Source organism: Macaca thibetana, chromosome 5 (genome assembly GCF_024542745.1).
Source record: "Macaca thibetana thibetana isolate TM-01 chromosome 5, ASM2454274v1, whole genome shotgun sequence".
Taxonomy (NCBI): Eukaryota; Metazoa; Chordata; class Mammalia; order Primates; family Cercopithecidae; genus Macaca; species Macaca thibetana.
Genome location: NC_065582.1, coordinates 32649116 through 32675502, shown reverse-complemented (window position 1 = coordinate 32675502; position 26387 = coordinate 32649116). Strand labels below are relative to the sequence as shown.

General features: G+C 35.0%; 1 protein-coding gene across 1 annotated transcript in view; it reads left to right on the top strand.

Moving 5' to 3' along the window:
• Nucleotides 1-26387, top strand: part of GLRB (glycine receptor beta) — a 90606-nt gene that overhangs the window by 24738 nt on the left and 39481 nt on the right. Inside the window, exons 3-4 of the mRNA XM_050789865.1 lie at nt 19927-20033; nt 21702-21769. Coding sequence (XP_050645822.1) covers nt 19927-20033; nt 21702-21769 — 175 coding nt within the window. The remainder of the gene's footprint in view (nt 1-19926; nt 20034-21701; nt 21770-26387) is intronic.

The window sequence follows — 26387 nt, the reverse complement described above, 5'->3', positions numbered from 1 at the left end:
GAATAATCACCTTTTCATAAATGTGGCTAGACCTGGGATAATGGTTATGTGAACCTTAGCAAATGCAAACTATGACACTGAATAGTACACTTTGGAAAATGAGAACTCGGAAAATGTTGGTGCCTATGCTGTGGCCAATTACTGTTATGAATTTGGGGTTGAATTCCATGAATTGTTTTTGTGTGTTTTTGTCAACTGTTTTTGTGTGTTTTGTTTACTAGTATTTTTCCATGACTGAGAGAAATGCCTGGTGGTAGTAGACACTTACTAAATATTTATTGAATGAATTAAGGTATCTACATGTGACAGTCTTCAGACTGTGTAGTTCTATCCAAGTATGAATTCTACAAGGGACAAATAATTTCAACACTTGAAAATTTGCATTCAAAGAACATGTTTCCCCAAAAGCAGTGTTAGAAAAAGGCAGAAAATTACAGGTGATAGATGATACTAATCATTCATGGTATTAATCATTTACTAACGGTACTGAATGCTATATCATAATATATTTAAAATAAATTTTAAAAGCAGCCACATTAATTATAACATAAAATATAAATAATATATTTTTGGTGACTTATTATCTGAATTGTTCTAAAATACAATGTAGTATATTCCATATTTTATCTTCTAGGTGTTCATGCAAGACCTCTTATTTTCTGGCAGATATATGAGAGCGTTGTTCTCAATTTTTAACTTGAAACTTGTAAGGAGGAAACTTAATCTATCTGACTCAATCTTCCACTAACAGACACACAATTTCCCCTATATTGCCATTTCACTCCACCTCTCCCCTCCTTACAATGAGAAAGTTCTCCTTTGTTTCATCTAAGGCTAATTCAGATGAGATTTAGATCGCATTGCGTAGTGTTTTGTGGTGAGGGGGTCTGAGATTGGGTTTAACTTTTTCAAGTTTTTCCGTCAACTGCATCTTCTGTAATATACTTAGGTTTTCCATTACAGTCTAATCAAAAGAGAAATGCCAACACATTTCTTAACATTTCTTAACCCTACACCCATCTCTAGTTTTCACTCTGTCTTTCTCCTTTTCTAGAGTCCATGGAGTCAAACTTTTTTTTTTTTTTTTTTTTTTGGTTCAGGTTTGGACACGGCGGAGGGAGGGGGTGTTGTTAAAAAACTAGATTTATTTTATTAATTTTTAAAGTTGAAATATTTGGGAACTACATTCATTGACATTTCATCCTGGTACTATTCACTTTTTATCTTGTCATGTGCCAGATTCTCCTTAATAGAAAGCCAATAATTTAAATTGTGTTTTCAAGTAAGAGCTAAGCAAACAATAAAAAATAATAATAACCCAATTGGTTCAGTAAAAAGATGCCAACTAATTTTTGATGGATTTTTTTCTGTGCTAACTTGAGCAATAACTCAAAAAGTCATCATGTTGTATGTATACATACAGTGTGGATTGTTTTGGGAGGATTATCACTAGAGGTTGTTTTAAGTTTTATTATGACAATAACACTTAATATGAGATCTGCTTTCTTAACAGAAATTTTTAACAGATTTTTAAAGTGTATACTACAGTATTGTTAACTATAGGCACATATCTAGAATTTATTCATCTTGTATAGTTAAAACATTATACCTCTTCAATGGCAACTCCCCATTTTCCCCTACCCCCAGCCTTTTGAAACCACCATTCTGCTCTCTGCTTCTATGGGTTTGACTTTTAGATATCTCATGTAATTAGAATCATATGTTATTTGTCGTTCTGTGACTGGCTTATTTCACTTAACATTGTGTCCTCAAGGTTTATCTGTCTTGTTGCATACAGTAAGATTTCCTTCTTTTTAAAGGCTAAATATTATTTTCTTCTATTATAAACTTAAAAATCACACAATTTATAAATTTAGAAAGGAGACCTTTATTTTAAGAAGGCAGGAAGCACAGCCTCCAGCTGAAAAAAACAAAAGCAAGTACTTTTGATGGAGAGAAAATCGAGACAAGAATTTATGCTGAACAGGTTGACCAAGTATATATATTTAGCAGGTTGTAGGAGGAACTCTGAATATTCATGAAAGGAGGTTGTATGCAAGCAAACATGTTACATGCATCCCATGTTCACCTTGGGGTGGAGACTTGGCATTTAAATGTATTACAGTTAGGCTCTCTGTGTCAAAAGGTGGAGTAGGGGCTGTGGGCGGTGGCTCATGCCTGTATTCCTAGCACTTTAGGAGGCTGAGGTGGGCGGATCACAAGGTCAGGAGTTCAAGACCAGCCTGGCCAACATAGTGAAAACCCATCTCTACTGAAAATACAAAAATTACTCGGGCATGGGGGCGCATGCCTGTAGTCCCGGCTACTCCGGAGGCTGAGACAGGAGAATCCCTTGAACCCAGGAGATGAGGTTGTGGTGAACTGAGATCGCACCACTGCACTCCAGCCTAGGCAAAAGAAAGAGACTCCGTCTAAAAAAAAAAAAAAAAAAAAAAAAAAAAAAAGAAAGAAAGAAGGAAAAAGAAAGAAAGAAAGAAAAAAAGTGAAGTAGGGATAATAGGGACATGAAGACACTCTAATGCGCTGCCTCTGTGAAACTGCCCAAAACCAGTCCATGGCCAGTGGTCTTTTTATCAGGAGAAAGTTGCTGAAATCAGTCTCTCATCCAATTACAGCTGTAGTTATGGCTTGTGGAACAGGAGGTCAGTTAGTCAGTGTCTGGTGGTGAGCTGCAGTTGCTTTAATAGTGCTTACCGAGAGGCCAGTGCTTGTTTAGCTGCTAAAGAAAAATTAATATCTTGTGGCAGTTAGAGCATAGTTTATACTTTAAGCGTTGTTCTACATTACTTAATTCTTGCATTGGTCTTTCTCAAGATTGTTTGACTGTTTGGGATACTCTGTGGTTTCACATGAATTCTAGAATTGTTTTGTAAAAATTTTCTATGTGAATTTCCAATGGTGTTTTGATAGGGAACAAATTGAATCTAACGATCCTTTTGGGTACTATGGGCATTTTAACAATTTTAAGCCTTCCCACCCATGAACACGGGCTGTCTTTCCATTTGTTTGTGTCTTTAATTTCTTTCATCGGTGTTTTACAGTTTTCAGTGGACAAGTCTTTGATTACCTTAGTTAAGGTTATTCCTAAATATTTTATTATTTTTGATGGTATTACAAATGGAATATTTTCCTAACTTCCTTTTCAGATAGTTCATTATTGGTGTATAGAAAAGCAATTGATGTTTTTATGTTGTGTCCTGCAACTTTACTGAATTTGTTTATCAGTTTTAACTGTGTGTGTGTGTGTGTGTGTGTGTGTGTAGTCTTTACAGGTTCCTTTATAGAGATTATGCTACTGGCATACAGAGACAATTTGCTTCTTCATTTCTGACTTGAATGTCTTCCTTTTCTTTTTCTTATCTAATTACTCCATGTACTAGGTACAATGATGAACAGAAGTGGCAAGAATGGGCATCCTTGTCTTATTCTTGATCTTAGTATAAAAGCTTTCAGTTTTCACTGTTGGGAATGATTTTAGCTGTGAGCTTTTCATATAGTACCTTTATAATGTGAAGTAATTTCCTTCTATTCCTAGTTGATTGAGCATTTTTTAATCGTGAGAGGATGTTAAATGTTATCAAATGCCTTTTATACATACATTATGATTATGTGATTTTTATCCTTCATTCTGTTGATTTGGGTGGTTTATGACATTAATTGATTTCTGTATGTTGAACTATCCTTGTATCCTGGTTTTATATCCCACTTGGTCATGGTGTATGATCCTTTTAATGTGCTTTTCAATTAGTTTGTCAGTATTTGGTTTAGGAGCTTTGCATCTTTGTTCATCAGGAATATTGGCCTGTAGTTTTCTTTTGATGTGTTCTTTTTTTCCCTCTGGTTTTGTATCAGGGAAATACTGGCCTCATAAAGATGTTGGAAATGTTCCTTCCTCTTTAATTTTTTGGAAGATTTTGAGAAGGACTGGCTTTTATTCTTTAAATGTTTGGTTGAATTTGCCAGTGAAACCATCTGGTCCTGGGCTTTTCTTTGTTGGGAGGTTTTGATTACTGATTCAATCCCTTTACTAGTTATAAGTCTGTTCAGCTTTTCTATTTCTTTATGATTCAGTCTTAGTGAATTGTGCCAAGGATTTTATTCATTTCTTCTAGGTTATCCAGTTTGTTGGTATACAATTGTTCGGAGTAGTCTCTTACAATCATTTGTGTGTCTGTGGCATCAGTTGTAATGCCTCTTCTTTCACTTTTGATTTTATTTATTTGCATCTTCTTTCTTCTTTGTTATTGTAGCTGTAAATTTTGTTAATATTTATGAAAAGCCAGCTTTTTATTTAAAAAAATTTAAATTATCTATTATTTCTTTTCCTGTTCTAGTCTTTATTATATTCTACCTTCTACTAACTTTGGGCTTCTTTTTTTTCTTTTTCTAGTTATTTGAGGTATTAATATAAAGTTAGGTTGTATATTTGAGTTATATCTTCTTTTGTCTAATATAGATATTTATATTATAAACTTCCCTGTTAGTACTTCTTTTTTGTGCATCCCATGTTTTAGTATGTTGTGTTTTTTTTGGTCTCAAAGTATTTTCTAATTTTAATATTTTTCATTAGCCTCCTGTTTGTTCAAAATGTGTTAATTTCAACGTGTGTGAATTTTTCAGCTTTCCTTTTGATGTTGATTTCTAGTTTCATTCCGTTGTGTTTGAAAAAGATACTTTATGTAATTTCAATCTTCTTAAACTATTTAAGACTTGTTTTGGAACCTAAGATGTGATCTATTTGGTAGGATGTTCCATGTGTTCTTGAGAAACATGTAATTCTTCTGCTGTTGGATGAAATGTTCTGCATTTGTTTTTTATATTTGGTCTGTAATATTGTTAAAGTTCATTGTTTCTTTGTTGATTTTCTGTCTGGTTGTTCCGTCTATTACTGAAAGTAGGGTATTGAAGTCTCCTGCTATTACCGTATTGCAATCTATTACTCTCATCAGTTCTATCAATGTTTCCTTATAAATTTCTGTGTCCCTATGCTGGATGCATGCATACTTATTATTGTTACATCTTCCTGGTGGATTTATCCTTTTATCATTATGTAATGTTTTTCTTTGTCTTCTATGATAACAATTGACTTAAAGTCTATTTTGTCTAGGTATAGCCACCCGTGCTCTAGTTTGGTTAACATTTGCATCTTTCTTCATCTCTTTACTTTCAGCCTATGTGTGCCCTTAAATCAAAAGTAGATCTCTTTTTTTAAAAAAAATTGTATCAAAATTAAAATAATTTAACCATCACCCATTATAGTAATATGATACTCTTTATTAGACTGTATATAACTTTACCAACAAGTTTTACATTTTAGCATCCTTTCGTTTTAAGTTGAAGAACTCCCTTTAGCATTTCTTATAAGGCATATCTAGTGGTGATGAATTCCCTCAGCTATTGTTTGTCTTGGGAAAGTTATTCCTTCATTTTTGATGGGCAAATTTGCCATGTAGAGTACTCTTGGTTGAGTTTCTTTTCTTTTTTCTTTCTTTCAGCTCTTTGAATGTATCATCCCACTGCCTTTTGAGAATGTATGATTTTTTGCAGAAAAATCCACTGATAGTCTTATGGAGGTTCACATGTACTTGACAAGTGGCTTTTAGCCTGATGCTTAACTAATTCTCTCTGTCTTTGCTTTCGACAATGTCATTAGAATGTGCATATTAATTAGATATCAACTGGACTACAACAAGGAATACCTTGAGAGCTGGTAGAACGTTACCTTTGGGTGTGTCTGTAAGGGTGTTTTCAGAGTAGATAGGCATGCGAGTTGGTGGACTGAGTAGGGAAGATCTGCCTTCTATGTGGGTGAACACTACCCAATTGGATGGGGCCCTGAATATAATAAAACAGCAGAAGATAGGTTAATTCTTTCTCTCTTTCTCTTTTTTTCCTGGAGCTAGGACAACCTTTTCTCTTTCCCTTGGACATCAGAACTTGAGGATCCCTGGTCTTTGGATCCTGGGACTTATACCAGTACCATCTATGTTCTCAGGCTTTCAATATCAGACTGAGAATTACACCATCACCTTCCCTGGTTCTGAGATTTTTGGACTTGAACTGAACCATGCTACTGGCATTGCAGGGTATCCAGCTTGCAGATAGCCTGTCCTAAGACTTCTCAACCTCTTTAATTGAATGAGCCAATACCACTATTAAATCTCATCTTCTATCTACTGCCTTTTTAAAAAATACAAATTAGAGGTTTGTGGCAACACTGCATTGAGCTAGTCTGTTGGCATCATTTTTCCAACAGCCTGTGTTCCCATTGTGTCTCTGTGTCATGTTTTGGTAATTCTCACAATATTTCAATCTTTTGATTAGTATTATATCTGTTAGAGTGATTTGTGATCAATGAACTTTGGTGTTACTGTTGTAATTGTTTTGGGGTGCCACAAGTCATGCCCATATAAGAATGCAAACTTACTAAATGTGGTATATGAACAACTGGGAGTCTGTCTTTTCATCTCCCTCCCTCTCGTCAAGCCTTCTTATTCTCTGAGATACAACAACATTGAAATTAGGCCAATTAATATCTCTACAATTGTCTCTAAGTTTTCAGGTGAAAAGAAGGGCTGCATGTCTCTCACTTTAAATCAGAAGTTAGAAATGATTAAGCTTAGTGAGGAAGGTATGTCAAAAGCCAAAACAGGCTGAAAGCTAGGCCTCTTTGTCAAACAGCCAGGTTGTGAATGCTAAGAAAAGGTTCTAGAAGGAAATTAAAAGTGCCATTCTCATATCACATTAATGATAAGGAAGTGAAACAGTCTTATTGCTGATTTGGAGAAAGTTTGAGTGGTCTAGATAGAAAACCAAATGTCCCATGACATTCCCTTAAGCCAAAGCCTAATCCTAAGCAAGGCCCTAACTCTTTTTAATTCTGTGAAGGCTAGGAGAAGTGAGGAAGCTGCAGAAGAAAATTTGGAAGCTCGCAGACGTTGGTTCATGAGGTTGAAGGAGTTAAGCCATTTGCATAACACAGAAATGTGAAGTGGCACAGCAAGTATTGATGTTGAAGCCACAGCAAGGTATTGAGAAGATCTAGCTAAGATCGTTGATGAAGGTTAGTATACCAAACAACAGATGTTCAATGTAGATGAAACAGCCTTATACTGGAAGAAGATGCCATCTTTCATAGCTAGAGAGAAGTCAATGCCTAGTTAAAGAACAGGCTAACTCTCTTGTTAAGGGCTAATGCAACTGGTGACTTGAAGTTGAAGTCAATATCTGTTGATCATTCCTAAAATCCCAGGGCCCTTAAGAATTATGCAAGATCTACTCTGTCTGTGCTCCGGAAATGGAACAACAAAGCCTGGGTAACAGCACATCTGTTTAAAACATGGTTTACTGAAGATTTTAAATACACTATTAAGACCTACTACTCATGAAAAAAAGACTCATTTTCAAACATTACTGCTCATTGACAATGCACCTGGTCACCCAAGAGCTTTGACAGAGATGTATGGTACAAGGAGTTGTTTTCATGCCTGCTACACAACATCCATTCTTCAGACCATGAATCAAGGAGTCATTTTGACTTTCAAGTTTTATTATCTAATAAATACATTTAGTAAGGCTATAGCTGTCATAGATAGTAATTCCCCTGATGGATCTGGGCCAAATACATTGAAAACCTTCTGGAAAGGATTCACTATTCTGGATACCATTAAGAACATTTGTGATTTATGAAAGGAAGTCAAAATGTCAACATTAACAGGATTATAACTTTTTTGGATGACTTTGAGTAGTTCAAGACTTCAGTGGAGGAATTAACTGCAGAGATGGTGGAAATAGCAAGAAAACTTAAATTAAAACTGGAACCTGAAGACGTGACTGAATTGTTGCAATTTCACGATAAAGCTTGAACAGAAGAGGCGTTGATTCCTATGGATGAGCAAAGAAGTGGTTTCCTAAAATGGATTCTACTCAGATCTTCTGGTGAAGATACTGAGAAGAATGTCAAAATGACAACACAGGATTTTGATTATTACATGGACTTAGTTTATAAAGCAGCAGAAGTTTGAGAGGATTGACTCCAATTTTGAAAGATGTTCTGTAGATAAAAGGCTATTAAACAGCCCTGCATGTTAGAGACACATCTGCCATATAAGGAAGGGTCCATTGATCCCGCAAACTTCACTTTTGTCTCATTTTAAGAAATTGCCACAGCCACCGCAACCTTCAGCAAGCACCAGTTTGATCAGTCAGCAGTCATCAGCATCAAGGCAAGACCCTCTTATCAGCAAAAAAGAAGAAACTTTGTTTAAAACTAACATGATTGTCAGCAATTTTTAGTGATATTTTAAAATTAAGGTATGTTTATTATTGTATACATTTAGCAGACTACAGTTTAGTTTCTTATATGCACTGGGAAACTAAAACATTTGTGTGACTAACTTTATGGCAATATTCACTTTATTGTGGTGGTTTGGAACTGATCCCTAAATATGTCTGAGGTATGGCTGTATTTCCTACTGGTTCTGTCTTTCTGGAGAAACTGGACTAATACAATTTGTGTGTATTACTTTAGCTTTATCTTTTTGGGGGCTTTCTGGGATTTCTGAATCTGGATGTTCATTTCCTTCCTCAGATTTGGGAAGATTTTAGCCATTATTTCTTAGAATTAGTTTCCTCATTATTTCTCCCTTTTTTCTTCTTCTGTAATTCCCATAATGCCTATCTTGGTCTGCTTGATGGAATCTGTAGCAAAAGCCTAAGTGTCTTTTTTACACTATACTTTCCAGTAGAATACTTCTGACACCAGATGTGTGTGTGGCATTTCGCTTCAGATGACAACCAGTCACTTCTCCAGTGAATACCAATTGTTTGCCCTATAATTTATTTTTAAATTCTATTTTCCTGGAGATAGTGTTGGATCACACAGCTTGAAGGCTCAGTCCAAGAAGACTGACCTGCACTTCAGATGCCAATAACAAGTCCCAGGTTGTGTCCTGTACTTCTGACTAACTGACCATAAATCTGGATTCCCCTGATCATGTCCTTGCGTTTGATTAATATGCTAGAGCAGCTTACAGAGCTCAGGAAAACACTTCCCTTCACTTATTTTTACCCATTTATTGTGAAGGAATTATACAAAGGATACAGATGAACAGGCAAATGGAGAATATGCATAGAACGAGGCATGTGAGAAGGTGCATAAAGCTTCCATGCCCTCTCTGGCTACACCATCTTTTACAGTCCTCTATGTCTCTAGCTTTCTGGAAGCTCTCTAAACCCAGTCTTTTGGGTTTTTTATGGAGGCATCATTATACGGCCATGATTGATGAAATCTTCGGCCGTTGGTGATCAGCTCAACCTTCAACCTTTCTCCCCTTACTGAAGGTCGGAGGGTGGGAGCAAGGCTGAAAATCTCAACCCTCTAATCATGTTTTGGTCTTTCTGGTGACCAGTCCCCATCCTGGGGCTATTCTAGGGGCCTTGAACTGCCAGTCATCTTATTAGCATACGGAAGACACTCAACACTCCAGAGTGTTTACAGGTTTTAGGAGCTCTATTCTAGGAAACAAGAATGAAGATCAAATATATATATCTTATTATAAATTACAATATCACAGTGTTTTATAAGACCCTTAGGTTTTCTTCACTCTTTTTTTTTCTTTTTTTGCTCTGGATAATTTTAAATGACCTGTCTTTATGTTTGCTCATTCTTTCTTCTGCTTGTTCTAATGTGCCACTGAATTTCTCTATTGAATTTTTTAGTTTATTATATTATTCAGCTTCAAGGTTTCTGCCTGCTTCATTTTAAAATTTTCTCTCTTTGTTGAAATTCGTACTTTGTGCATTGTTCTCCTGAGCATGTTGAACATTCTATTATTTATAAAGATATGACTGTTTATTTTAAATTTTCTGTCAAATAATTCATATATTTCCATTTTGTTGGGGTTGGTTTTTGGAGTTATGTTTTACTCCTTTGTTTGGATCATGTTTGCCTGTTTCTTTATTTTTCTTGAGTCTTTGTGCTGTTATCTATGCAGCAGAAAAACCTCTACATCTCCCAGTCTCCACAGATTGATCCTGTGCTAGAGAAGACCCTCACCATTCAACCTGGCCAGTTTCTGGGTCTCTCAAACCTTCTTGGTAGTCTAAATCATTGTCTTTTTTTTTTTTTTTTTTTTTTTTTTTTTTTTTTTTTTTTTTTTAGTGGCTTCCAGGTGTCCAGAGTATGTTAGGCCCTGTCTATCCTCCAAGAAAGGTGGGTAAAAGTAAATTCCTCTGGTAGCTCTTGGAGGAGTTGGAATGCCAGAACTGTGATCCAGCTCTTTTCCTTCCCCAAGAATAATCTGAGCTCTGGTGTTTTTTACGTGCTCACTCTGTGTTGAGCTGGGGTAGCATCTGTGATGAGTTCTGCACACCTGTTCAAAGTACCACTTTGTTCTTTGTAGCCTTCAGTGGTCTAGTGTATACTGGGCCCTATCAGTGCTGTGAGAGAGATGAGAGAAAAGCCAGTCCCTTGAGTAGCACCAGAAAAAGTTGGGCTGGTAGACATGTGGTTCAAGTGTTCTCAGGGAGAAGCTGGGAGCTAGGGTTTACTTCCCTTGCTTGTTGTGCACTGAGCTTTGGGGAGGAGCTGTGGCATGTCTTCATGCTAGTGCAAACTGTTACTTTTTTCCCTGTAGTCCTCAAGGGCTTAGTGTACTAGTGTATGCTGTGCTTTATCAGCTTTCCAAGACTGGAGAGATAGCAAACAGTCTCTCTGAGGCCGGGCACGGTGGCTCACGCCTGTAATCCCAGCACTTTGGGAGGCCGAGGCGGGCGGATCACAAGGTCAGGAGATCGAGACCATGGTGAAACCCCGTCTCTACTAAAAATAGAAAAAATTAGCCGGGCGCAGTGGCGGGCGCCTGTAGTCCCAGCTACTCGGGAGGCTGAGGCAGGAGAATGGCGTGAACCCGGGAGGCAGAGCTTGCAGTGAGCCGAGATTGTGCCACTGCACTCCAGCCTGGGTGACAGAGCAAGACTCCGTCTCAAAAAAAAAAAAAAAAAAAAAAAAAAAAAACAGTCTTTCTGGTGGTACATGCAAAAGCTGAGATGCTAGGTGTATGGTCCAACTGCTTCACTCCAGAGGAAGAAACTGTAAGCTGAGGACTCCTTCATGATTATATTATGCTGTGTTGGGGTTTTAGGGGTGGGGATTAGGGCTGGAGGATGTCTTATTTTCCTACGAGTTCAATGTGGCTGATTTCATACTCAACTGAGGTACAGAAGACTCTCAACTAGTTTTAGAATTTCTCATAAAGAAGATTGATCCATTTGTTGTTGCATTGTTATGTCCTTGAGGGGAGGAAGAATCCAGAGCTTCCTTTTTCACTGTCTTGGGGACATCACTCTTAGTGAAACAGACTTTTCAATAGAGTCATATGCACTCTCTCATTCATTTCTTCACCTATTACTATTCTATCAACTCCAATCTAGCTTCCGCCTCTTTCTCAACTGAAAAACAGTTCTTTCTTTTGCTGAATCCCATGGAAAGCTGTCAGTCCTCATCTCAACCTCTCAGCAACTTTTGGCCCTGTTAGCCAACTCTTCCATGAAATATTCTTTTTTTATTTCCCTTGGGTTCTGTTGATACCACACACTGCTGGATTTACCCCTTCTTCCTGGCTCTTTTCTTTTTGAATTATTGGCTTATCTTTTCCTATCTGCTCATTAAATGTTGCAATTCCTCACATTTCAATTCTATGTCTTTTTTTTTTTTTAACTATAAACTCTCTTTTCAAACAAGTGATTCTTCTGATTATTAAAATCATCTGAAGAACTTTTTAAAAACCCTGATGCCTGGGCCACATCCAAAACTAATTAAATCTAGATATGGGTGATGGGATGAGGTATCAGTAGTTTCTAGAACTCCTCAGCTGAATCCAATCTATTTTCAAGCCTGAGAATCCACAACCAAATTTATCTAAACTCACAGCTTTAAATATCATTTTTTGTATCAGAATAAGGATCATGCGTGTTTGATTCTCAAGCACATAACCAGTACATGGCAAGTGCATGACACATAGGAAATTCTCAGAAACTGTTAAATGAATTAAGGAATGACTAAAGTGAGAGAGAAATTTAGCATATTGGTGGTTGCATAACTGGTAAAGCTCCTTAAGGAAACCTGGTATTTAGTTGATGTTTGTAGGTTAAATTATCTTAGAGACAGAGACATTGAGATGAAAAGTTGCATGAAAAAAGGGATTACTTTTGAGAACATGTCTTAAGAGGGAGTAAAGCAGGCTTAAACACAGGAACAGTGGGGTTGCAACTGAGTGATCAGTCCATGCCACTGGGAACTCTGAAGATGGGATGGCCCTTCAGAGTGTCTCAATTAGTAGAAAGGGACCCAGCCACTTTTATATACCCCTATCAAAGTCACTGGGTATGGGCTGCCTCTAGGACATGACGCCTTACTTCAGCTGGAGGCTATTCCAGAAGACACTCAGCTCTGAACTGTAGGCACACAACATTCCCAGTAGCAAGCTCATTTCCGGAGGGGTGACCTTGATGGTGGGGCACGGCAGCATGCACTACAGGTGGAATCAGATTGTCAATGGAATGAGCTCTGAGACCTCACCTGATTTAACCTTTGGTTTAAAGGTGAGTGTACTGAAGCTCACAGAGGGGGAGTGCTTTGCCCAGTATCATGTGGCAATCTTGCAGTCCATCTGGAGTTAGAACACTAATCTCTTGACTCTAAGAGATGTGTTTTTCAATTATACCCACATTTTACTCAACTTTAGTGTGTATGTGTATGTGTGTGTGTAATTTTTTGTATAGATATTTTCGTTGGGCCAGGAGGGCAATATTTTTAAGTTTTTGCTATATATGGAAAATTGAGAAAAGCTAAGTATCATTGCGGTTGGTTGCAGAGTTAGAAGTCTTAACTATGGATTTGTACTTGCTGGGCCAGGATGTAATTTTATTCTGTTTAGTATTGAAAGTAATGGCACAGTAAACATTGTGTTTGGATTGATGTTTAATTCTTTATGTCATGAGCTTTGGAGCGCATAGCAAACCCATTAGAAGTGGTGAGAAGGTATAATGTTTTACAGTTGAGCAACATATGATAGAAGTAGAAAATACTTCTATCATGGTTTTCATAGAATAAGTAATCTCACATGTGATATGAAGTTAAAAGTGACCAACAGATAGCCTTCAATGAGATTTGCAAATTGCTGGTATTCAAAATCCAGCATCTCTCCAAATACATGCTTCTACTTTATGCAGAATATTTTTTCTTTGAGCCATGGATGATGTAATTGTATAATTGGAGCTAGAGAAGATTTGAAAATGTTTCCACAGGCTACAACAGTTCCTGAAACCCAGTTGAGGGATAAATAACATGAATGTTGCGGAACACTCTTCTTAATTATGACTCTTGGCCCATAATAACATGACAGACTTTGCCACACACATACACATCTACTCATAAACACATTCTTTGCAAATAAGTTTAGACTAATCTTGTAAAAGGTATCACTCACTGTCTGCATTCATAAAACTGTTCACAGTTTAATCTGCGAAAACAGAATGGAAAATAAATCCAGAAACTGTCAAGAGAGGTGATAGTAAACTATAGGATAAGTAGGAAAACACAAAAATAAAAAACACTCCACAATAATTACACAGTTATGTGTATTCATGAATAACTACCAATTTAACTTATTAGCTGGATACATAAAGTATTTGTCTTTGTATATCTATTTATCTATCTGATTATCTAAAAATAATTGTGTACAGATGGAAGTGTAATGCTGAACTTTTAATACATTTCCATTTACAGACCAGTAGCAGTGTTTTTTCATAAGCCCCAGTCTTAACACATGATTGAGGTTTCACTTCTATATGATTATTATATACATAGTTTGCTTCCAGTTAAGGCTGTGGATTTTGAAAGGAGAGCTCACAACTGACTCTCCTGACTCTTTCAGTGCTTTTCCTGGTCTCTCTCTCTCTCTTTTTTTCTTTTTTCAAATAAGCATTTTATTTTAGAATAGCTTTAGATTTATAGAAAAATTTCCAAGGTAGTACAGAGAGTTCCCAAATACCCTGCACCTAATTTTCTCTATTTTTCTTTTTCTTTAGTATGGTACTTTGTTTATTTTTGTAATTTTTATTTTATTTATTTATTTATTTACAATTAAAGAACTAACACTAATAGAATATTAATAAGTAAAATCCATTCTTTACTCACACCTCTTTGGTCTTTATCTTAAGTCCTTTTTTTGTCACAGGATCCCTCCCAGGATACTATGTTACACAGTCGTCATGCCTTCTTGGGCTCCTCTTGGCTGTGACAGTCACTCAGACGGTAACTTACTTTTGATGACTGTGAGAGTTTTATAAAGTACCTGAGTACCTGTCAAATATTTTGTGGACCGTCCTTCAAATGGGATTTATCTGATGTTTTTCTCATGACTAGACTGGGTTATGTGGTTTTGAGAGGAAGACCACAGGGTTAAAATGTGATTCTCATCACATCCTATCAAGGGTCCGTATTATCAACATGGCTTATCACGATTAAGGTTAACTTGATTACCTGCTGAGGAGAGTGCCTGTGGAGTTTCTCTGCCATGAAGTTACTCTTTCCCCCCGCACTTTGCAGACTGAACTCTTTGGAAGGGAGTCACTATGCACAGCCCACACTAAGGAGTGGTGAGTTATTTTCCAACAATTAAAAAGCAGAAGATCTACACCAATTATTTGGAATTCTTCATGAGTGGTTTGTTAATATTTCCTCATTTATTCAATTCTTATTTTTATCTGTATGGACTCTGAGATTTCTATTTTGTACTATAATACAATACTACTTTATTTTGTTGCTCAAATCATGACAGCTTTGGCCACTGGGAACCCTCTCAGTTGGTTCCAATGTCCCTCTGTTGACATATTTCCATTACGGTGCTTTTTTTTTTTTTTTTTTTTTTTTTTTTTTTTGTCTGAACACTTGTTTAATTTCTGTTACTGTAAGATATCTGCTCTTTAAAAAAATATTGTCGTCTCCTTTCACTTTGTATGGTGTTACCAGCTTTAAAATAATGACTAATAACATCACGGTTGCCACTATTTACGGTTGTATTGTTTACTTTGATATAATTCCTTTCTGAGTCCTTTTAGTGCAGTATTCGACTAATAACATCACGGTTGCCACTATTTACGGTTGTATTGTTTACTTTGATATAATTCCTTTCTGAGTCCTTTTAGTGAAGTATTCAGAAAGGGAACCTTCCGTCTAAAACCTCCTCCAACAATAATACCTTGTGTTTTCTTGTATCTTGCTGTGTCTGAAAAGCAGAATTAACAGTAATCAAAACATCCCATAGAGTCAGAATTGCTTGCTGTAGAAGGGAGGATGATTGATCTGTTTCCATGAAAAATTTCTTAACCTGTGGTCTGCTGGTCCAGGACCCTCAGAAACGCAAACTTCGTGTACACTTTTTAGGGAACTATAGAGTGTTTATCAGATTTTCGGAGACATTTGTTATCTAACAGAGGCAAAGAATCACTGCCTTAGAGCATGAGAAATGATACAACCAACATATATTACATGCCTCGTTCTACCCTTGTGTCTGTGGCTTTGTGTTTGTTTAAGTTCATGTCCAGCTGAAAACCATGCAGCCCCACACTACATTCAGTCTGAGAAGGCCTCTGACAATTGTCACTGCATTTATAGCTCTATGGAGAAATAAAACAATTCCTTTAGACTCAGATTTCTGGTTTTAGCAAGAAGATTAAGACAATATACTCATCCACACCTGTTTTGAAATGAAACTGTGCACTGTGGTCACTGGAGGGTCATGTAAAAAAAGAAGAATGTTCTACAGTTAATAGAAAATTGAGTTTCCTCCTTTGGAAATAATTTTCTGGATTTTTCCTTTAGTGCTGGAAAATATTACATCATACAGCTATACAGTCTGACACATTCCTTGCATAACTTTACGTATTAGTAATGACATTGGTTCAAGTTTAGGCAAGTGAACAAAAGAGAACTGGTTGTAAAAGGCTTTTGATATTTAACTCTATTTTCTCTAGTCATTTGATCACTTTGCCCAAGTAGAATACATTATTTTCTTAAATTAATGTCATATTTCCAAGAAATAAATCCTGCTTTTTAATATATTGGAATTGTTGATAGATTTCTTGAAATAAAACAAAATAGCATAGTCACATGCATAAAACATTGGGCTGAGATTCAGAATATGAAGACTTTAATAACAAAGCACGCATTAAGTGTGTGGCCTAATTAAAATCACTTAACTCTCCTTTTTCCTGTTTATTTTGTGTAAGTGATACTAACTTACTTTCTAAATTATAAGGATATATATGGTAACATACAGATAAAAGAAAATATGTTGCATGCAAATTGTTTTAACTCTTTAGAAGGAAGTGACTATATCCATTTAATCTCTTAGATATATTTTAGTCTGTAGAGATAATTTTAATGTTATTTTATTATTGATAAGCTAAAAATATGATTTTTACTTTTTTTAGGTGGGAAAACACTGAGTTCATGCATGTGAATATAAACTACATGGGATTTTATTTAATTTTTAAAACATCTCTTCATTTCTAATACAAATAAATGTAAACTGTTGATTAAACATTCATGCCAAGTTACCTGCAGCTGAAACATGGAAATATATATTGACACAAATAAGAATAGAAGAAAAGGGGCCATATGATATTTGGTATATTCCCTGGGTTTTTGTTTTTGGTTTGGTTTTTTTTTTTTTTTTTGGTTTGCTTGTTTGATTTTCAGAAGATTTTTGTCAAGCAATGTTGGGTTTTTGTTCCTAACAAACAAGAATTTGCTTTTAACTGTGGAGAGTTGCAAAAACATTTGGAGATGGTAGAAGAGTGAACTGATAGAAAGGGCCAATTTATATTTTCAGTACTAATGATTTTTAACAATGCCTAGTAAGATGAATAGAACCCAAGGTAAAATATATATGCCCTAAAGCAATATGTGTATGGATGGTAATAAGAAGACAGATAATATTTCATTTACACTATGGCAGGCTTACCATGGAGCAGGTTTCATTCTTGGCTCTACCACCTTAGAAAAATCTCTTAACCCTGCTGTGTCTTAGTTTCTTTATATACCATGTACTCTACAGGTCCATTTACTTACCTCTTACTCTTGTACCAATTCTTTTTGTGTGTGTGTGTGTGTGTGTGTGAGACGGAGTCTCGCTCTGTCGCCCGGGCTGGAGTGCAGTGGCCGGATCTCAGCTCACTGCAAGCTCCGCCTCCCGGGTTTACGCCATTCTCCTGCCTCAGCCTCCCGTGTAGCTGGGACTACAGGCGCCCGCCACCTCGCCCGGCTAGTTTTTTGTATTTTTTAGTAGAGACGGAGTTTCACTGTGTTAGCCAGGATGAGTCTTGATCTCCCGACCTCGTGATCCGCCCGTCTCGGCCTCCCAAAGTGCTGGGATTACAGGCTTGAGCCACCGCGCCCGGCCGTACCAATTCTTTTCTACCATTCTCTCCCTCGAAATGACAGCTTTCTGTGTGGTTAATATCTCTTCTGTTTAATAGCATGAACATCACTATCAAATGAAAGAATGTAGTGGACATAATGGTTGATTCTCCAATATTCATTCCGCACCAGAATATTAATCTGAGCCAATCATGAATGTTTCTTCCTCCTTGCCAGTAATTAGTTCAGCAATGGTCAATACTGGGAAGATTATGAGGGTGGGGGAAGTCATTTCTCCTAAGAGAGTGCCCCAGGACAAAATGCTCTTCTTCCTCTGGAAATGATGAGTGGAACTGCTTACCTCTTACAGCACAGGCAACATGAGGCTGAAATATACCTAGAAGAGATGGCAGATTGGAAGTACTTGAACCAATGTGTATTTAATACTATAAAAACAGACTAGGGAACTACAAATATATAGAAACCATGAGTCCCTCAATAATCATACTGTTTTCATTTTGTCTAGTTGGTAATATCCCCATAGATAAGAAAAGAAAAGCTACAAAATCATTGCCAAGCAATATATTTATTAGTTCATGTTCATCAGCATAAGGTTGAAGGTTGAGGCAAGATTTTACAAAGAAGATGAAGTTTAAAGGGACAGGTTTGGTTTAGATAAGTACAATAAAGAATGGAAGTTGCAATATTCCGTAAAGAGACACTGATTCTGTGGAAGAAGGACAAAATTTGGTAGTGAGATAAAGGGCTAAAAAATGAGTTTGACTGACACAGCCTACAGCTAGAAGCAGAAAAATCGGCTGGAAAGTTCTAAACTACAAAATTTAGTGTTAATTGTCTTCATGTTGTCCTTTCATTGTTTAGAAGGAATATACTTGTAAAGGATTTTATATGAAGAGACACAATAATAGCAGTTCTGAATTGATCCAATACAAGTGTATTTTGTAATCCATCAATTCTTTTTCTTCCTTTGAATGAGAAAATTTGTAGATAGATTTGAATACTAATTTGCATCCTAATATCCAATTTTCCCACATACCCTCATTCTCTTTAGAGTTTTCCATCTTTTGATAAAGGATGACAACTGGTTGTAAGGAAGTTATAGTTTTACCTGCAATGAAATGGAAAATCTAATTACCAGCCCTCAAGTTTATGAAACTGTGACACTGGAGCAAATAAAGCCACGAGAAGCAGTTTTTAAAAATCCGTATGATCTCTGCACTTTTGGGAGGTTTAACTGATTGATTTTCATTTTTTAAAATGCTTTGCACTCTGATTGAATTTCTGTTTGAAAGAGTTGTCTGTGTCAATTCATAGTATTATTAGATTATGTCATACATTTTTTTTCTGTTATATCTCACCTACAATAGTTGTCTCTTATTGGCAGATTGTATGAAAATTAACTCAGAAATGCCTAATAGAGTTTTGATTTCAATACAAAGCCAAGCCTGTTGCATCTAAGTTTCCTTCATATAAATTAATGTAATTTATGAAATTGAGACTTTTTACCATATCAATACAGAAAATGCTGTGCTAGGTGCTCAAAGTAGAGTTTTACTCTTCCTTGTGATTGTCCTGGATTTTGTGTGTGTGTAGGTAATGAGAAAAATTATTATGCATAAGACTTTATGAGGGGTAAAATAAACCAAACCAAAACAAAAACAACAAAATGTTTTCCTTGGCTTCCAAGAAAGTGCCTTTCTAAAAAAGGGCTCTTAAGCAACCACCAATTTTGTCACTTATCATTATTCAAAGTTAATTAAAATAGCAAAACAATGCAGATTTTCCTCTTCTTGATAAAGAGTTGATGACAAATATATACAGAAAAGCAATAGGTAGTTATCTCTTACAGCTCTGTATAATATAGAGTATTTTACTTGTTTCATTTATCTGATAATAGTGAAAAGTCTTTTACCAATTCCCTTCTGCCTCCCAGACTGCCATATTTTACTGAGTGAGAAAAATGTTCACTGTATTTCTTGGGGAATATCATTTTATAAACGTCAGCATGATTGTCTTATGAATTCTTAGACCATCTCTCTGGTCAGATCGTTTTTGTGTTGGCAGGTTAATATTACACATTTTTCAAAAAATGTTCTTTGCTGTTTTTTTTTTTCTCATTGTGCGCACTTCCTTTTTACTTACCTAGATTTCTATGGCAGGTTGCTTCAGAACAAGTAAGCTGTCTCCTTAATTTTACTTTATAGAAAGTAACATGGAGTATTTAGAGCAATGTTTCATACATTTAGTAAAGTTAATTGTGTATATATATATATAAATAAATAAATAACAATGCCTCTTGGGTTTTTAACAATGTTTACTAGTCTCTATTTCTATTTGAAAAAGCCATACTATAGTTGTGGATTTGTCTCAAAAAGGCAGTCTTTCCTCCCAATGAGAATTACCCATTTCTGTTGTCTGCTATTTATAACTACTTATCAGGATTTTTCTCTCTCTTATAGTCAGCAGTCAGCAGAGGACCTTGCCCGAGTACCTGCCAACTCCACTAGCAATATCTTGAACAGGTTACTGGTCAGTTATGATCCCAGGATAAGACCAAACTTCAAAGGTTTGTCTCCCCCATATAAATTTTCATTTTTATTGTTTAAAAATTAATTTTATATGTATAGAACTTTGTGATATTTTATATGTATATGTGTTGTGATATTCAAAACAGTAAGATTTTAAAGTGACATGTAACAAAAATGTCCTTAAGTTCAGAGCAATTCAATGCCTAAAATATTCAAAGATAAGTAAAATATGAATTTTCATTGCTTTATAGGTTACCTGTTTTTAAACATTCAGAAAAGGATATACTGTGAATTAATAGGCTAACCTCTGTAATGAGTTTGCTAAGTACTATTCTTAACCTTAGTGCTTTAAAATTTAGACTCTGGAAATAGACCTGGCTTTCATTCACAGACACCAGAGTTATAATTTGCAGAATGATGATTTTCTTATTTAGGGAAAGAGAACAGTTCTGATGTATATTTAGAGTCTTTCTTACATTTTGTTAGTATTTCACATTAATAGAAAATTCTTTCTTTTCTTTTGCTGAAAAAATGATGGCTGTGTGATTTTTAAAAGCATGTTGGCTTTGTGAATAAAAGTGACTATGTATTCTACAACATAGATTATTTTTATTCCAATTAGATATTACCATTTATCACACCTTTTAAAAACCAAGAGTATGCTTACAGTAAAATAAGCCAAGAGCAGATTGTGCAGTTGTATAGACCTTTTTTGTACTTTTGATGAATTAGAAAAAAGCTGTATGAACAAAATCTCCTCTGGAAAACTATAATCCTTGCTGCTGGTTAAGGACAGGTATTAATGTAGATCAGATTAACATTATAAGGTTTGATTTTTTTTTTTTTTTTTTGCCTTTAGAAAAAAACAAGTCTGCAGCTGCTTCTAGTCAACTGAAGTTATACAACTATGTTGTAAAAATGGGTTTTTGTTCATTACTGGGACCTATTCAGTTACTTTCAACGACAGCCATGGTCTGGGTTGTCACATGTCTACCATATATTGATTCACCACCTGTTTTTCATCAGTTAGTGGTTATGTGGCTAAAAGGCTAAATTCACATTTTCCCTTTGTTAGCCCAACCAGCAGCCACAATGAGTTGAAAAAAAAATAGAAAGAAATTTGCAACATTATACCTTAGTTCTCACTCCGTGAACTTTCTAATTATTTTTCAAAAGGTCAGGTAAAAATATTTATAATGACTCTGCTGTGTGTCCAATTAGCTTTACATTTTCATGAATTAAAAATTAAAATGTAATAATTATAAGTAAAATTTATTGAATACTGTTTTACCTATTAAAGTAAGAATTTGAACTAATTAGAAAAATGCAAAAAAAATTAAACCCTGTTTTCAAAATGATTTTTTAAGAATAATTTGTAGTTCCTTAAAGTAAATGTATTAGGGCAATTTAAAAAAAGATTTAAAGGTAAATGTATTTTGCAGAGTCCCTACAATTTAAGACATAATTCTTTCTGAAAAAAAAGAACATTATAAAATACAATTGAACTCATTTTTTATTTGTATTATGATTCCTGTTTTGAAAAATGAGTTAATAGTAATTATGAACATGTTATACTGAGACCATAGATTTTGCATTCCATATGAATTGGAAAAAATATGATAATTAAATGTGTAAACCAAAAAACTATGATAACTCTGACCAAGCTTTTTACAGCTAGTAAATATATTCTTAATTTTTATTCATAGGCATTCCTGTTGATGTAGTAGTCAACATTTTTATTAACAGTTTTGGATCCATTCAAGAAACAACAATGGTAAGATTGTAATTAATTTAATATTTTGTCAAATATTTCAATAGAGGAGATAGTGAAGTAATATAAAAACTGAAAAATAAGGAGCAACTCAAAACATGCCTGCCATTTCCTAGTATAAAATGTCCATGTTTCTAGATTTTGTTAAATCAGTGATTTCAGTCACCCACATAGTTTTGCAATTCAAATTTAGTTTTAATGTTACATTAAAACTTACGGACTTAAAAACATTGATGTATTCCCTCTGAAAAGCTGTGATTGGATACAACCTGGAGAAAGGATTTATGCCATGAAGACTCTTGGGCAGCAGTTTTTGTTTTCCAATATGCTTGTATGTTGGAACATTAAAAAATGTTTTAAGTATTCAAGTTTTTTTCTTCCAGTTTCCTGAGGAGAATCCTTGTTTTATCTGTTATGTTCATTTTGTGATATGTAGAGCAGAGAATTGTAAGAGACAAATAAGAAAATTGATTTTCATAAGATAGGGCAATGTGAACATCTTGAAAGGATGGCTCAGCAAGATGAAAAGGGCGGGGAAAGGCAGGAGAAGACTGGGAAGGAGTGACAAGCAGACTCATGTCTTGAAAGGAATAGCAAAGAGGTTTGAGAGAGGTTTGACTGTTGTCCATGATAAGTTGGACTTTTGGGACAAAGTTTTTGATAAAGTAATAGTAGATTTCCTAAGCCTCTTAAAAGCTGTTCGAGAAAGTCAGTTTGCTTGTTAAGGTTTTAGAATATTAAATTTGTGTTATTTTTGACAAACCACACAGTGAAATAATACTTCAGGTTGAAGAAAGAAGACCTAAGGATTTTTTCCTGTATTTTTGGGAGATACTTATATTTTATTAAATAATAATATAAGACTTTGATTGCAAGCCTAGTAAGAATGGCAAGAGTACAGTCTAGTTTTCCTGAGACCATCTCAGACTAGTAAAAGAATTACTTCAAATATTTACTCCATTATTCCTAGTAGCAGCAGCATAGCGTAGTATAAAAGCAATTGTATATTACATTTAATTAATGACACTTATTTTATATTTTAATTGTGATGCGAGTGTTATTTATTTGTAGAAGTATATAGTTAAGCTGGATAATGGACAATGTGTAGATATTTTAGATAATTATTTAAAAGATTTGGGGTTATGTCCAAAATTCACTTCCAGTGACTTTTTACATTATTTAAATAACATAGACATGCATTATAAATCACTAGGAAATCTTTCTGAAATAAAATATAAACTACTATATATGACTCGAGACAGTATAGCACTCATTAACTGAAAATGTGGTTAATCTATCTATGTACTTCATTTTCCAAGAGTAAGGTATATCATTTTCTCAAGGTAAAACTTTGCAGGAATCTATTTGACTCCACACCCCATTATGCACCCTGGTTATCTAGCATGACACCACTACACTAATACTGAAACACAGCTATCAAGATATTGCGTCCTATAGGAAACAGCCCCACTCTTTATCTTGCATGCCTCTCTGATCAGATCCAAGAGAGTGTTAGGTCAGCTATCGCAAGGATCTTTTTTCTCTTTTGCATGTGTCATAGCTCAGTAGGTATCATTAATGTATCTATTTTGTAATAAATACTGAATTCCTTCCAAATATCAGGAAGGAATTCTGGTAGGTCTCATTAGTAGTTACATGATTATATTGAGTTGAAAATACCAGGGAACATGCAATATTTAAATAATTTTTTACAGAGTTTTGATGATTATGATAAAATATTTCATCATTTCTAATATTATATCCTCTCACTCTTGTGCACAGACCCATCCCAGTAGTTAGCCAAGAAGAACTTACCCTTGGCACCATATTCAATAAATTCTCACTGTGGAGTCTTTACCCTTGCTTTTTGTTCTTGATCTTCTCCTATCTTCTAAACAGAAATTTTTATGGCTGTTCTTACTCACTTTGTGCACTCTTTTCAATCTAGGTTTTGCATCTCTATTATTTGCCTGTTTAATAGCTTCTATACTGTAATTAAATTATTTTTGTATGTATTCCTTTTATTCTCTAATCGACTATAAAACTCATAAAATTAGCAATCATGTATTCTACTTCTTCATTTTCCATAAAATACAGAAGACAGTCACTCAATAAATAATGAACACGTAAGTAAATATTTTTTATATTAGCTAATAGTGAATGAATAAATGAACAAATAAATTTGCTATTTGCTTAGTTAAGTAAAATGGTTGGTGGAACAAATTTAAACAGTAGACTAATGTTGAGCATTTAGATGTCTTAATAACAGACTGAATAATGTCATTACTACAGAGTGTAATTTTGAAAGCTTTGGAAACCTTTGTCTAAAAGAGTCAAATTATTTATATTTGTTATTTATTTGATCATATAGCCTGGATGAAAACCAATCTGCCCTTCACTTTGTATTGACCAGACATAGCCTAAATGTTTAAGATCAGAACTATACTCATTAAATAGATGTAAATATTCCATTTTATCATAATTATTCTTTTTTGCTTCCGGTAATATTTATTTTATATACCCTTATAAAGTAGAATTGTACACATACATCATTTTACGGTCATATTTTATATATTTGCTCAGTCTTCTCAAGGCAAATGCTCTATTACCTTGTTGCTTACTAGTTAGGAAAGCATGAGTTATTATATGAGTAACATTAAAATATCTTCCAAAGGAAAAAAAAATAGGCAACACTTATTCTTCATAATTTGTTATAAACAATGGTCAGAAAATAATAGTTATGACTCAAAAGTGTAACCCAAAAGGGTATTCATGTCTGGACAGGAGTTATATTATGAGAGGATACTTCTTCAAAACTAACAAAAATAAAGGAAGTCCTGGCCGGGCACAGTGGCTCATGCCTGCAATCCCAGCAACTTGGGAAGCCAAGGCAGGTGGATCACTTGAGGTCAGGAGTACAGGACCAGCCTAGCCAACACTGTGAACCCCGTCTGTACTAAAAATACAACAACAACAACAAAAATTAGCCGGGCATGGTGATGCGCACCAGTAATCCCAGCTACTTGGGAGGCTGAGGCTGGAGAATCACTTGAATCCAGGAGGTGGAGGTTGCAGTGAGCTGAGATCGTGCCAAAGGAAGTCTTAACATTTAAAAAGCTTCAGTATTGCCCTGTACTTTCCTCTGAAGTTCAAACCATTCTGCTTCAGCCAGTAGTGCTTATTAAAGAAAGCACAATGCAGAACACAGAGCCTGGGAGTAGATATAACATGAATAGCCACAAGTCAGGTGTCAGAAAGATGGAGGGCAACTTTTAAAGGAAGAGGGGCAACCCATTTCATCAGTGGATAATGTTGATTATCAAAGAAAGAAGCAAGCAAGGTTATTGGCATTAATGTTATTGTCAGGAAAGTTTAACCAATTCTATTTGAAAAAAAATTCTTTCTGCTTTTTGTTTTCTCTAAATTTAGATGCCGAATGTTGCTGGCTAAACTAGAAGTCATCTCACATTATTCATAAACTATAATTGTGTAGTGGAGGAAAAATTACAGCCATATTAATAAACCTTAAGCTCTTCCATATCTCTGTGGCTGTATGCTTCTTCAGCCTGTTTTATGGCCTCATTGTGAAGCTTTATAGTTCCTATTTCTCATGTCTGTGTGCTCGTTTGTATTTTGCTACCTTACATTTTTGTAAGGTATACTTATCAATACTCTAAGTGGTATTTACCAACATAAACACTAGTGTCACCAAAATCGTCGAATAAATGTTATCATCCCAATTTGAAGTTCCTGGAACAGTCAGTTCTAGTTCCATCAGTTTACGTACTACTGCTTGTGACAGCTGAAATAAGAGCATTCAAAACAGTGAGAAGAATGATTTGTCAGGGGCTAGGTGACATCTGTTCTACAGTTATCCTTACAATATTTGTTGAGTTTCCATTCAGTTCCTAACTTTGGCTTTAATCAGCAGGATTTTCATAATATAAATGTGAACTATTGAACTTACATGGGGAAAACTGGGATGGTGTATTGTCATAATCTATACACTGACACTTTGCCTTATCAGAAATACATAAGAGCTCTTTCATGGAAATAAAAGCCTGTTTATACAATCCATTTTCTTTCTTTAGTTTAGGCATGCTTTGTAATTATATTGAATTATTATTGCACTATAATTCATGATCCTGTCAGACTTTCTATGCCTTTTTGTTCCATGACTTTTTGTTTATTTTAATAATAGATTGCAACTCCTTTTGGGAAACACAGCTGTGACTGTCAAGAAAAATAATCATGTTTGGGATTCACTAAAAATGCTTGATTCTAGTTTTTGATAATTGCTCATCTTTGTTGTTTTAAAACAATTTTATTTGATCTATTTTTATATTTAGATTTAAAATGCTTTCCTTAAAACTTACCTTAGTTTACTATTCTTTATATTTTGCTTTTGTTGTTTTAAAGCATGTATTATAGAATAATAGAATTTGTTGTAGAATAATATTAGACATATTTATCCCATTTTTTGTTTCACATCTTAGTAGATTTTACATCTTAGATGTAAAATCATAAACATCAAACTGATTTCATATTTATTTTTCTCATGTTATTCATCTTCAGGATGAATAATAGCTGAATGTTGTTGGCTGAATAATAACCCGCTAAA